At 44.8% G+C, this 12,812-nt stretch overlaps 1 protein-coding gene across 4 annotated transcripts in view; it reads right to left on the bottom strand.

Annotated features, from left to right (window-relative positions):
• The window catches only part of ITGAX (integrin subunit alpha X), a 54,475-nt gene extending 42,047 nt beyond the window's left edge, over positions 1-12,428 (bottom strand). For 3 of the 4 annotated variants that reach the window (XM_030301077.1, XM_030301079.1, XM_030301080.1), the window contains exons 1-8: positions 6,931-7,060; positions 6,293-6,398; positions 3,100-3,203; positions 2,734-2,804; positions 2,467-2,581; positions 960-1,090; positions 697-842; positions 301-454 (exon numbers count right to left, since the gene is read on the bottom strand). In XM_030301077.1, coding sequence (XP_030156937.1) covers positions 301-454; positions 697-842; positions 960-1,090; positions 2,467-2,581; positions 2,734-2,804; positions 3,100-3,203; positions 6,293-6,398; positions 6,931-6,964 — 861 coding nt within the window. In that variant the 5' untranslated portion in view covers positions 6,965-7,060. Of the gene's footprint in view, positions 1-300; positions 455-696; positions 843-959; positions 1,091-2,466; positions 2,582-2,733; positions 2,805-3,099; positions 3,204-6,292; positions 6,399-6,930; positions 7,061-12,334 lie in introns of those variants that run through there. The other variant, XM_030301078.1, reaches the window with a different exon arrangement.
• Positions 12,429-12,812: the final 384 nt, after the last annotated feature.

Below are 12,812 nucleotides of genomic sequence, written 5' to 3'. Positions count from 1 at the left end.
AACAAAGACCAACTCAGTGAAAATAATAATAAATTCAATATGCCTGCCACACACTGGGTGCATATCCCCCAATAACTCCACAAGGTCAATATTATTACACTCTGTGTACAGATGAGAAAAATGAGGCTCAGACAACATCAGGGAATTTAAAGAAAAGGATCGGGGTCCCCAGGCTGGAACACAGCTTTCATATTGAAGGTAGTAGACGCTGAGAGAGCTGAGGTTTTTGTCCTAGAGAGGGAAGTTGCTTTAAGAGGAAGTGAAGGGAGGAAGCGGTGGGAGGGCATTTCCACATCCTACCCCAACTGCATAACGAATGATACCGGCAGCTTCAGCCCTAGGGATAACATCCTCATAACCCAGGGGGTCTCCTTGTTTCTGACCATCAGTGATGACAATAAGGATCTTGGAGGCATCTTTTCGGGCCCCACTTGAGGCACTGAACAGTTGATTTCTGTCAGAGAAGAAGATCCAGAGACCTGTGAACAGAACTGCTACTGGTCCCTTATGCCTTTTGAGAACAAGTTGTTGACCCTTTCTCTTGGAGGTCCCAGTCCCACCTGTAGACCCCCAGCTTGGTGAGGAGACCACAGGCTGAATTTCTGTCCCTGTCTGTCCCTCTCTCATGGAGATAGGTGAGGCCTAAAGGAAGACCCAGATGCTTTGGGGAAGGACCCGGGAGAAGGGAGGACTCACGTAACCATTTGGATGGCTGTAGCTGTGTAAGTGAACCCTCGCAGCTGTTGTACAGAATCCAACAGGCCTAGTGGGTTTGAGCTGTATATGAAGTCTTTGAAAGTGAAGTGTACCCAGGAATGGTGGGAGAACTGCATCAGAGAGAACTGGGAGAATTGAAGGGGGCTGGGAGCCAAGGCCACTTGACCAAAACCCCAGGCACCCCACCCACAAACCTCCCACAGGGCCCCTGCACACTTGCCTTCCCTCCCCCAAGGACACACCTGGGTGCTAGGTCTCTGGAACTGGCTCATAATGGCCTTCACAAAATTCAACATCTTGGTAAAATCTCTGAAGGAGATGCTGCCTGAGCCATCGATCAGGAACACAATATCCTGCTCCTGCCTTGGACACTCTGAGAAAGGAAGTGGCACCAGTTCTCCAAGGAACACTCCCAGAGCCCAGAACCTCAGCATCCTGGCCACAAGAACTCACTGCCCCCAAACCCAGGGACCTCCCTAACCCGTGCCTAGAATAGGGTCCTTTGGCCTCCTTAAGTCCCTAAAGAGGCTATATCTGTGATTCAGCTGCTCACACCTGTGTAGTCAGCCTAGGTGATAAAAAAGTGAAGTTCCTCCAATCCAGATGGTAAGAAACGGGGAGCCCCTCCTTCTACCTTGGCTGTCTGTGCCCCTCTCCCAAGCCCTATCCCACTCCCTCTCCCATATCCCCATGATCCAGCAATGAAAGGAGCCTGCTTCAGCCCCTGGCCAGAATCTGTCCTCATTAGTCAATGCCAAACTGTGCTTTTGTTAAATATTTTTAATGTTATCCCTGGAAATAACCACACACTGGCCCTGTTCTGTTCTCAGCTTAAATATGGGCCCCTATTCCCCTCCTGAGTGTATTCAAAATTGGTCAAAAAGAGGAAGCTCTCCCAGTTCTCCAAGAAGAGACCTCCCAGCCTCCCTCTTTCATTCCAGAGGTTCCCACCAGACAGTGGTGTCCTGGGTGTTCTTATGGGAGCCCAGATTCCTATGGGCGAAGTCTAGGAGGTGCTAGAAGAGAACTCCATTCAGTGGCCAGATGTCAGTTTCCCCAAGGGCTTGAGTGGAAATGTGAAACCAGGGAGGGGCCTAGTGTGCACACATACATTCATGCATACATATTCACATACACATACATACACAAACAAACCCATGCATACTCATATGCACACATATACACACATACTCATATATATACACTCATGTAAATATACATACAGGCACATATGCATGTGCATATATATGCACACATATATACATCCATGTACATAGACACACACACACACACACACACACACACTGCTCAGATTGTCTGCGCCTTCATCATTCTCTCCCATTCTGTTACACAAATTGGTTATACCCCAGGGCGTATTGACTGAAAATAAATTCCCTTCTCCCTAAAAATAATAGCAGCTAACATTAATTGAGCCCTCACTATGTGCTAAACCTTGGCCATGGATCATCTTATGTCACTCTCAGGGTTGGGTGTCATTATCCCCATCTCACAAATGAAGACACTGAAGCTCCAAGAGGGTTAGGTCATATAAAAGTGGAACAGTAATGTGGCAAGATGTGAAAGCATACAGTGACTACCCAACTCATGTCTGGAACTGCTATACCATCCAGTATATATTTTTTCCAGATATCTTTTTTATCCACTCTGGCAAAAGTGTCTCTGGCCCACTACACTCCCAATCACAAGTGTGTGGGCTCCTCAAAGGAACCAGTAGCCCCCAACACTCACCCTGCAGGGCAGCCGGGAGCCTCTGGGCCTGCCAGGAAAGGGAAACCAGCAGGAAACAGAACCCAGTCAAGTACATGTTCTCCTTGCATGTATGGTGCACTGTGGGGCCACAGGCCTAAGGACAGAGGTGTCTGATGGGAAGGGCTGTCCCTGCTTCCATTCCATCCTTCCAACCCAGTATTTTCACACTCCCCAAGGTCCCCAGCCCCACTAACCCCAGGTCCCCATTCTTCCCTTCAGGACAGCTCTGCAACCCAGGTAACTCACCAGCAGTTGAGAAGGGTTGGTTGAGGCTGCCAGGGACAGGCCCAAGGACATGTTCACTGCTTCTGGGGGGACTGAGGGGACAGATATGTGCATGGTCACCCTCAGATCTGTGTAAGATCTGGGCAGGGGTCACCTAACCCTGCAAGACAAGGAGGTCTGGAAAGTGAAGGGGGTTTTCAGGTCTTGGTAGAGCCATGAGGGTAAGGGGTGTGATGGACAAAGAGGCTATGAAGGGATCAGGAAGCTTGTCTGAGGGTGAGGGTCTGCAGACAGAGCTGGAACTGGGAAGTGCATCTTCTGTGCTCCCCCCAGGTCCCTAGAGCAATGGAGTTTGGACCTGGGTCCCAGGGAGAGGCAGTGACTCACTCTTCAGGCGGATGGGCTCACACTTGCCCGTTCTATAGTCACACTGGTAGAGGCTACCTGTTTGGTTGGCAGCCTTTATCTCTTGGGGGTCTCCAACCACCACCCTGGGGGGAGGAAGACAAAGAACACTGAAGTTAAGAATATGGACAGTGGAGCCAGACTGCCACTCGGCAAGTTTGCTTCATCTCTAAGCCTCAGAGTCCTTATTTGCAAAGTGGAGATTAATAACAATTTAAGTTACACATGGGAGGGGTTTTTGTCTGTTTTGTTCTCCTGTATATGTCTGGCTCCTTTAGTAGTAAGTGCTCAATAAATATTTCTTGAAAAGTTGATCCTTACCTATCTTATAAGATTATTATGATAACGAAATTAGTACTCACCTAGAAATGCAAATCAAAACTACATGGAGATATCACCTCACACCTGTCAGAATGGCTAAAATCAACACAAGAAACAAAAGGTGTTGGCAAGGATATGGAAAAAGGACCCCTCATGTATAGTTGGTGAGAATGCAAACTGGTGCAGTCACTGTGGAAAACAGTATGGAGTTTCCTCAAAGGGCTACAAATAGAACTACTGTATGATCCAGCAATCACACTCTTGGGTATGTACTCAAAAGGATACATGCACCCCTGTGTCTATAGCAGGATTATTTACAATAGCCAAGATATGGAAGCAGCCCAAATGTCCATTGATGAATGGATAAAGAAGATGTGGGATACACACACACACACACACACACTATATATATATATATATATATATATATATATATGCACCAGTTTGCATTCTCACCAACTGTACATGAGGGGTCCTTTTTTCCATATCCTTGCCAACATCTGTTGTTTCTTGTGTTGATTTTAGCCATTCTGACAGGTGTGAGGTGATATCTCAGTGTAGCTTTGATTTGCATTTCTAGGTGAGTACTAATTTAGTCGTCACAGCAATCTTATGTATTCAGCCATAAAAAAGAATGACATTTTGCCATTTGCAGTGAAATAGATGGAGCTAGAGAGTGTAATGGTAAGTGAAATAAGTTAGTGAAATAAGTGAAATAAGTCAAAAATATGATTTCATTCATGTGGAATCTAAGAAACAAAATAAATGAACAAAGGAGAAAAGAGAGAGAGAGAAACCAAGCAACAGATTCTTAATTATAGAGAATAAACTGATGGGTAGGGTAGGGTAGGAGGGGAGGAGGAGGAGGGTAGGGTTATGGGTTAAATAGGTGATAGCGATTAAGGAGTGCATTTGTTGTGTACGGTACTGGCACAAAAACAGACACTTAGATCAATGGAACTGAATAGAGAACCCAGAAATGGACCCAGAAATGTATGGCCAACTAATTTTTGACAAAGCAGGAAAGAATATCCGATGGAATAAAGACAGTCTCTTCAGCAAATGGTGCTGGGGAAAACTGGACAGCGACATGCAGAAAAATGAACCTGGATCACTTTCTTACACCGTACAAAAAAATAAACTCAAACTGGATGAAAGACATAAATGTAAGACAGGAAACCATCAAAATTCTCAAAGAGAAAGCAGGCAAAAGCCTCTTTGACTTTGGCTGCAGCAACTTCTCACTCAACATGTCTCCAGGAGCAAGGGAAACAAAAGCAAAAATGAACTATTGGGACCTGATCAAAATAAAAAACTTCCACACAGCGAAGGAAACAATCAGCAAAACTAAAAGGGAACCAATGGAATGGGAGAAGATATTTGCAAATGACATATCAAATAAAGGCTTAGTATCCAAAATCTACAAAGAACTTATCAAACTCAACACCCAAAAAAACAAATAATCCGTGAAGAAATGGGCAAAAGACATGAATAGACACTTCTCCAAAGAAGACATCCAGATGGCCAACCTACACATGAAAAAATACTCCACATCACTCATCATCAGGGAAATACAAATCAAAACCACAATGAGATACCACCTCACACCTGTGAGAATGGCTAACATTAATAACTCAGGCACCAACAGATGTTGACGAGGATGCAGAGGAAGAGGATCTCTTTTGCACTGCTGGTGAGAATGCAGACTGGTGCAGTCACTCTGGAAAACAGTATGGAGGTTCCTCAAAAAATTAAAAATTTAAGTACCTTATTTATCCAAAGTATTTATCCAAGGGATACAGGTGTGCTATTTCTAGGGGTACATACACCCCAATGTTTATAGCAGCGCTATCAACAATAGCCAAAGTATGGAAAGAACCCAAATGTCCATTGACAGATAAATGAATAAAGAAGATGTGGTATAGCCAAAGCATAAGAGACTCTTAAAAACTGAGAACAAACTGAGGGCTGATGGGAGGTGGGAGGGAGGGGAGGGTGGGTGATGGGTATTGAGGAGGGCACCTTTTGGGATGAGCACTGGGTGTTGTATGGAAACTAATTTGACAATAAACTTCATATATTGAAAAAAAAGAAGATGTAGTATATAAATACAATGGAGTATTACTGGGCAATCAAAAAGAATGAAACCTTGCCATTTGCAACTGTGTGGATGGAACTGAAGAGTATTATGCTAGGAGAAATTAGTCAGAGAAAGACAAATATCATATGACTTCACTCATATGAGGAATTTAAGATACAAAACAGATGAACGTAAGTGAAGGGAAGCAAAAATAATATAAAAACAGGGAGGGGGACAAAACATAAAAGACTCTTAAGTATAGAAAACAAACAGAGGGTTACTGGAGGCATTGTGGGGGGGGGATGGTCTAAATGGGTAAGGGGCATTAAGGAATCTACTCCTGAAATCATTGTTGCACCATATGCTAACTAACTTGGATATAAATTAAACAACAAATAAATTAAAAGGAATGCACTTTTTGTGATGAGCACCAGATGATGTATGGAATTTTGCATCACTCTATTTTACACCTGAAACTAATATAGCACTATAAGTTAACTACACTGGAATTTAAATTTAAAATTTTTAAATAAAATAGATCAGTGACCACATAAAGCATGCTTGGCACAGTGCTAGGCACTTAGAAAGTGCTCAATAAATGTTAGTTGTAATCATCAAGATGGCAAGACAGTACCTGCTTTCAGTACAACTCTTCATATCCCTAAGAGAATTTCTACACCAGGCACTGGAGAAGAGAATCATGGGGAAGGACAGGACATTGTGCATGGAAAGGAGTTGATGAGAACCAAAAGCCAGTCACCACCCAGTCCTCACCAGGAGTTGGCATACTGGACCACACTGTATCCAAACCCAGCACTCTCCATAAGGAAGGTTGTTGGCTGGTCTGTGTCCAAGTTGAAACAGAGAGAAGAAGCCAAGCCTGGGAAAGGAGGTGAGAAGAGAAGCTCTGAAGAAGGGTCTTCCTCCTATTCCATCTCCCCAGACCCCAGATTTGCTCTCCTCTCCAGGTCCAATGCCCTAGTGTCTCCTGGACTTCTGAACTCTTAGGCTCAGGCTTCCCCCAGTCCTGCTTCTCTCCTGCAGGAAGTCCAGAGACAGCTCTTCACTCATTGGCCTGCTGGAAAGTTTCAATTCTCCATTTTCACAGAGAAACACCCAGACTCTAACTCCTTTGCCACCCTGGGGCTTCTAGGAGAAAGAGTCCAGGAAAACTTGGGCCAAGGTGACATTGTGAACAGAGCACAAGGTTGACTTGTTCTACCTACTTGGGAAATCTCTAGATTGTTCAGGCAACTGTCCCCTCCCTCTCCCTCCAAAAACTCCAGATACCAAGCCCTGTGTAACTCCAGATCCCTCCCCTAATGTCTGCGTCCAAAACATGTACATTCTCAGCTCTTTCCCTATCTGGACCCCAATGCTCTCATGTCTCTTCATTGGAGCCCGCCACTTACCCATCAACAGGAGGAAGGTCCTGATCATGGTCATGACTGGAAGGTAAGATATGGGCTTCTGAGTTCCTCAGCCACTGAGGGAACTGGACAAAGGTACAGAGGGGCCAGTGAGCAGAGAGGTAGTCAGGAGAATAGAAGCTGAGAGGGAAGTTGTCAGCATGACTCAGAGGTGGAGGGCGGAGAATAGGACTAAAATAAACAGAGAAAGGGGCTGAGGCAGCCCACACATCCTGGGTCCAAGAGTCTTTCTAACCAGAGATGGCTTGCTTCTTTTGCTTTACCAAACTAGACTTAAGTGAATGCAAATTCCCTCCCTGCCTCACCTCTTTAGCTTCTCTAGTTGTACAGGCAGAAGTTTCCTCTTGACCTTGAAACTTCAATTAGCCTGGGGAGGGAAAACAGGCAGATGCCAGGGTCAATTTAGGGCCCTAATGGAGACTCTGGTGGGTACTCTCAGACCTGGAAACCTCTGGGCTAAGAAGCAAGCATCTGGACCTTAGGAGGAAAATGGAGTGGGCATTTAGTCATTTACTCAACAAGCCTCATTTGAGGCTAATTACGCATCTCTCTATTAGCAAAGAGATAAAACACAAACCACAAGGCCCAGCCCTGGGGTCAGTAGAGAAGGCAAATGTGCAAAGAGCAAGGTATTGCTATGAGATGAGAAGCCCATTGACCACAGAGTACCTTACTCACTTAGAAGGGTGTCTATTTCTGAAAAGGATTCCTGGCACTTGAGCTGAGTTTTGAAGGCAACTGACTATAGGGGAGCATATTTCAGAAGGGGTAGCCAAATGTGACCAAGGCATGAGACTGGAGGGCCTCTTGGGAAACCAGTGATGGTAAACCAGAGAGTGGGAGGTGGGAAGTGACAAGAGATGAGGTCAGTGCCATGGAGGAAGGGGAGAAGGGGAAGCAGGCCCCAAGTCTGGAAAGCCCCCTTAAGGTATGTTGATTTTATCCTGAGGGCAGAGGGAAGGATTGAATCAAATTGGGAAGACTGAAATCTTCAAATTTACATTTCAGAAAGCTAGAAAGAGGAGCAGTATGGGGCATGGTTTCATTGGGAACTAGCTGGAGACAGACCAGCTAAGAGAGAGGTAACGGGGCCCTGTGGGGTGAGCTAGTGGCCATGGGGATGGACTGGAGGTTGACTGGTCTCTAAGAGGAAGACAGTGGTGATGGTCCCTGAGCATACTTGGAGGAAGGGAGGGACAATGGACTAGGATAGTTACGGTTTTTAGAAAGCCAAAATTTAGTCTTTAAGAGCTTGGGCTCTCAATCTCTCTAGGCTCCAGTTTCCTCTTCCACAAAATGAGGGTGATAATAAAACTACATATCTCCTAGGGTGCCTGGGTGGCTCAGTCAGTTAAGCATCCAACTCTCAATTTCAATTCAGGAGATGATCTTATGGTTTGTGAGTTTGAGCCCCCCATCAAGCTCTGCACTGACAGCATGGAGCCTGCTTGGGATTCTCTCCCTTTCTGACCCTCCCCACTCGTGTTCTCTCTCTCTCTCTCTCTCTCTCTCTCTCTCTGTAAAAATAAACATTTTTTAAAACTTTAAAAGTACACATTTCCTATTGTTTGTTTCTGGGAAGGTTGAATTAGTATGAAATGCTGAGAAAAATGTATATGAGTTCTGTCATTGGCTATTATGAGTACTATGCTCTGATGATTATTGTGTTAGGTAAGAGGGGCCTGAAGGCCTTCCAAGAGAAGATGTCCTAGAGGCAGTTGAGTGAATGGGGCTAGAGCTTAGGAGACAATTCTGGGTTGGAGAAGAGTTTTGGATCCATCAGAAGTGCTGAATGAGATCCTGGTGGGAGTGTGAAGAGGGAAGAGAAATATGGGTGGAAGAGGGGAAGGAAACCAGTGTTAGCAGCAGAGCAGAAGCCCAGAAATATTGAGAAGGAAGGAGTTCTCAAAGAGGGAGAAAGAAGCCCAGGAGAAAAAAGGGAATCATGAAAGGGCTACCTGGAGAGGAATGTAAATAATTTCACAAGCTGCTAGATGTCAAGTGAGGTGAGAAATGAAGAAGTCCCCAGATATGGCAACAGAGGCTATCAGGGACCCTAGAGGTGGCAGTGCCAGGTTAGTGGGGGAGGAGCTGCGAGTGAGTAATGTGGACATTAATGCCACCTGAAGATAAGCAGCCTTGTAGGGACCTCAGATACAATATGACTGGAGAAAATCCCTGGAATTCTTGGAGATGAAAAAAAAATTGAAAGAGAATGAAATGGAGACACAGAAACCCAATAAAAAGAAAGAAGTGACCCAGATTCCAGACAAGATAAAAGGCAAGCCAGAAATAACTCAAGCCAGGAGATGTCTAGAAGACTCAGGACTGGACTCACAGACAGGGTAAGTACAAGAGAGCCACCAAGCCTTTGAAGGTGCCTTGAATCCTGGCCTTTCCAGGGCTTGGGTTCCACTCTTGATGGATGAGGTACACAAAACAAGAATATTGGACAACTAAGATTTAAATTCTTCTTTCAAGCTGCCCAACATACTTCTATGATACTTCAGGAAAAGCCAAGCAAGGTAAGACATCTCACCTTTAACAAAGATAACTTGTATCATAAAAGTGTAGAACAGGATGTGTCCTTAATTCAAGCCATCCATGAAGGCAGTGAGGCTCCAGATAGGAACTTAGGGTTTCTAAAACTCACAGCCCCTTTTCATTCCAGTGAATCATGTTGTGACACTTCCAGAAAAAGGATGGCAGCTGAGGAGGGTAATATAAGCAAGGAAAGGGTGGATACCCAAGTTCCCTAATCTCCTCAGCCCAGTAGGACCATGATTCAGTCACATCCAACTCTGTCCGTCTGACACCTGTAGGTTGTTCAGAGCCAAGGCTGAGCCGGTGGAAGAAGTCAAGAGCAGAATGGGAGGGTTTGGGGAAGTTTGGAGGCAGCCAGACTTTCTCACTGCTGGAATTCCTCACTCAATAAGTTTCTGCTCTGTCCCTGAGACTAGATATACTGACTGAAGAAGATTCTGGTAGGATGGTGGGGCAGGAGGTGCTGCTTCTGATCTGTCACATACTGGAGCAAGGGTGGGAAATGGAGAAACCAGGACAGATGTTGATTTAATTCAGGTCTGATTTACCTGAACTAAGTGGAACTGAATAATTTTGGGTCTGTTTCCTGGGTTGTTTCTTTTCCATGGAAAGAGAACAGAAATCTGGTGGGTGGAAGCTTTGGTATTTTTCAGTCTGTTTCCACCCCCACACTTACCCATGAGGCCTGAATGGATTTTCCCTAGAGTTTCTGCCCTTCTTCTTACCATATGCACTCTGTCTCACTTCTCTTTCTTTGATGGACAATTGGCCACCTCACCACCAAATTTTCTCAAAACAGAATTTTTTTAGAGAGAAGGGGAGGGGGAAGGAGAAAGAGAATCCCAATCAGGCTCTGCACTGTCAGCATGGAGCCTGACCCAGGGCTCAAACCCAAGAACTGTGAGATAATGACCTGAGCTGAAACCAAGAGTCAGACGCTTAACCGACTGAGTCACCCAGGCACCCCAAAACAATTTATTTAACTCTATAGTGTAGAAATACACACATGTATACTCAGGTTCTCAGGAAGAGGCTGCTTTCCAAAAGCAACTGGTTCTCCCTACACTCCAGGAGCCGTGGGCATGGAATTCTGTTGTGATCGATTATTTGAGAACGCTAGAGGATTTTAGCCAGTGGTTGGGAAGTTTGGGACATGAAAGTGAGAAGCAGGCATAGGGTAATAACATCTTTATGGCAGAAAAAAAGAACTGAGTAATACTAACGTATCATTATGCCCTTTATGTCTGTTAGCTCACTGAATCTTCTCAACAGCCCTATGAGGGTGGGGAGCTGCTATTATCCTCATTTTATGGATGCAGAATTAAGGCACAGAGAAGTTGAGTTATTTGCCTCAAGTTACCAACTAGTACAAGGTAAAGACAGATATCAAGGCACTAGAGTCTTGACCACACTGCTAATGATCTTACTTCCTCCTTTCTACCCCACCTACTGCCTGGGCAGTATTTGTTCACTCAACCATTCATCCCACACACAGGAGCTTCTCGTGTGATCCAGGCTGTGGGTTGGCTGCTAGGGAAGCAAAACAAGCAGGAAAGGGTGCTGGCCTTCTAAGAGATCATACCCTACAAGGGAAACAATATTCTGATACATTCAAATCACAAGTTTTACTAGATAGCAGAATAATTTGAGTTGCTCAGGGAGGAAGTGATTAGCTCTGCTTTGGTGAATCTCAGAAGGAGATTCTTGGGGGGGGGTGCTTTTATACACCAGGGATTGGTATAGAGACTATAGACTTCTTCAATATAAGGACTGTATCCTTCTGGTCCTCTATCCCCTGCATTCAGCACAACACCTGACACATAGGAAGCACCCAATCAATACTTGGTGCCTGCATGAAGTTAAAGAAGGGCAGAGCTAATCCCAGTCAAGGGAACAAGCCTTTTTGTACAGAACATCCAACAGTTCTGGTCTCAGTCACTGTTGCACCTCAATTATGTGCCTGGGAAATAGCACTTGCTTCTGTTTGTTGCTATAGCTGTTATAAGTTGAGGATAAGGGTGAGAATTCACAGTTTTCCTTAGTGAAGAATAAAAAGTGACACCCTCTCAATGACAGCTCATTGAGATCAGACACTCATTTCTCTTTCTTTCTCCAAGGATGGCCACTAGACCTAGAGTAGATACAACCAGGGGTCAAACATGTCTGTTGGGTATGTGGGTAGTTGGGTGATAAGAAGGTAGATGAGTTTGTGTGTGGACAGATGAGCAGGTGGCTGGGTAGATGGGAGGATGAGTGGATGAATGGATAAGTGGGGTGGATGGGTATGTGGAAAGGAAATCTGCACACATTTGAAGGTGATAGACCAAGTGTTCAGCCCAGATCACCCTGGGATTCCCCCAATTGTTGTATAAATTGAAGGCTGCCTCAGAACAAGGCAAAAGCAGCCTTTCTAGGAGGCAGACTAATGAATTGGGGCAAATTTTGGATACAACAGGTATTTGTTTAGGTTGAGTAAATGCTGTAGGAAATAAGTAGAAGAATGTTAGGGAACACAGCAAACGTGTGTCTGGTGGATGAGGAAAAGCCTGGGGCAACAGTGAAGGGAAGAGGAAGGAACACTGGCTTGGCTTCTCTACATACATTGGCAAAAACCCCTTGGAGAGTCAAATGGTTGTCCTTTAACTCCCACTGCTGGCAAGTGATTTAACTGGAATTAGAGGAACATAGTACTTAATTTGCACTTAAGTTCTGTGAAATAGAAGAGAAAATGAGAAGCAAAGATAATTCATTGGGAAAAGGAAAGACACAGAAGAGGAAAGAGAGCAGAAATGAGATGGTCAGAGTAAGGTGGATAGGGGCTGAGTATTGATGACTGGCCTACCTTCTTCTGGGTTTCCCTTGGAGGGAACATTCATACTTTCCATCTGAAGGCTCCATAATGCTGCCTCAATTCCCAGCCTTAGATTCAACTCACAAAGATGATCAGGAAAAGCTGGGCTGGAGTCCAAGCTATAGGAAGTCTTGACTGACCTTGGGCAAGTTAACATAACCTCACTAATCATCAGTATCCTCTTCTGCAAAATAGGAACAATAATATCCACCTCAATGGGCAGGCGTGAAGAATTTAATGAGAACTGAATTGACTTTCAGGGCAGGACTTCTCCAGCCCTGTCTGAGCTAGAGTCTGGTCAGCACACCCCCCAAAATACCATGGAAAATAGCGTGAACAATGGGCTGATTACACCTGAACTGTAACACATAGATCAAGGTGCTCTTAAATCAGAGAACACAGTGGCTTTCTGCCTACTCCACTCTGTGACTCAAAAAAATTCTAAATGAAAAAGTAAGTGCAAGAAAGG

The sequence above is a fragment of the Lynx canadensis genome, chromosome E3 (genome assembly GCF_007474595.2).
Source record: "Lynx canadensis isolate LIC74 chromosome E3, mLynCan4.pri.v2, whole genome shotgun sequence".
NCBI lineage: Eukaryota > Metazoa > Chordata > Mammalia > Carnivora > Felidae > Lynx > Lynx canadensis.
This window is presented reverse-complemented; position numbering and strand designations above follow the sequence as displayed.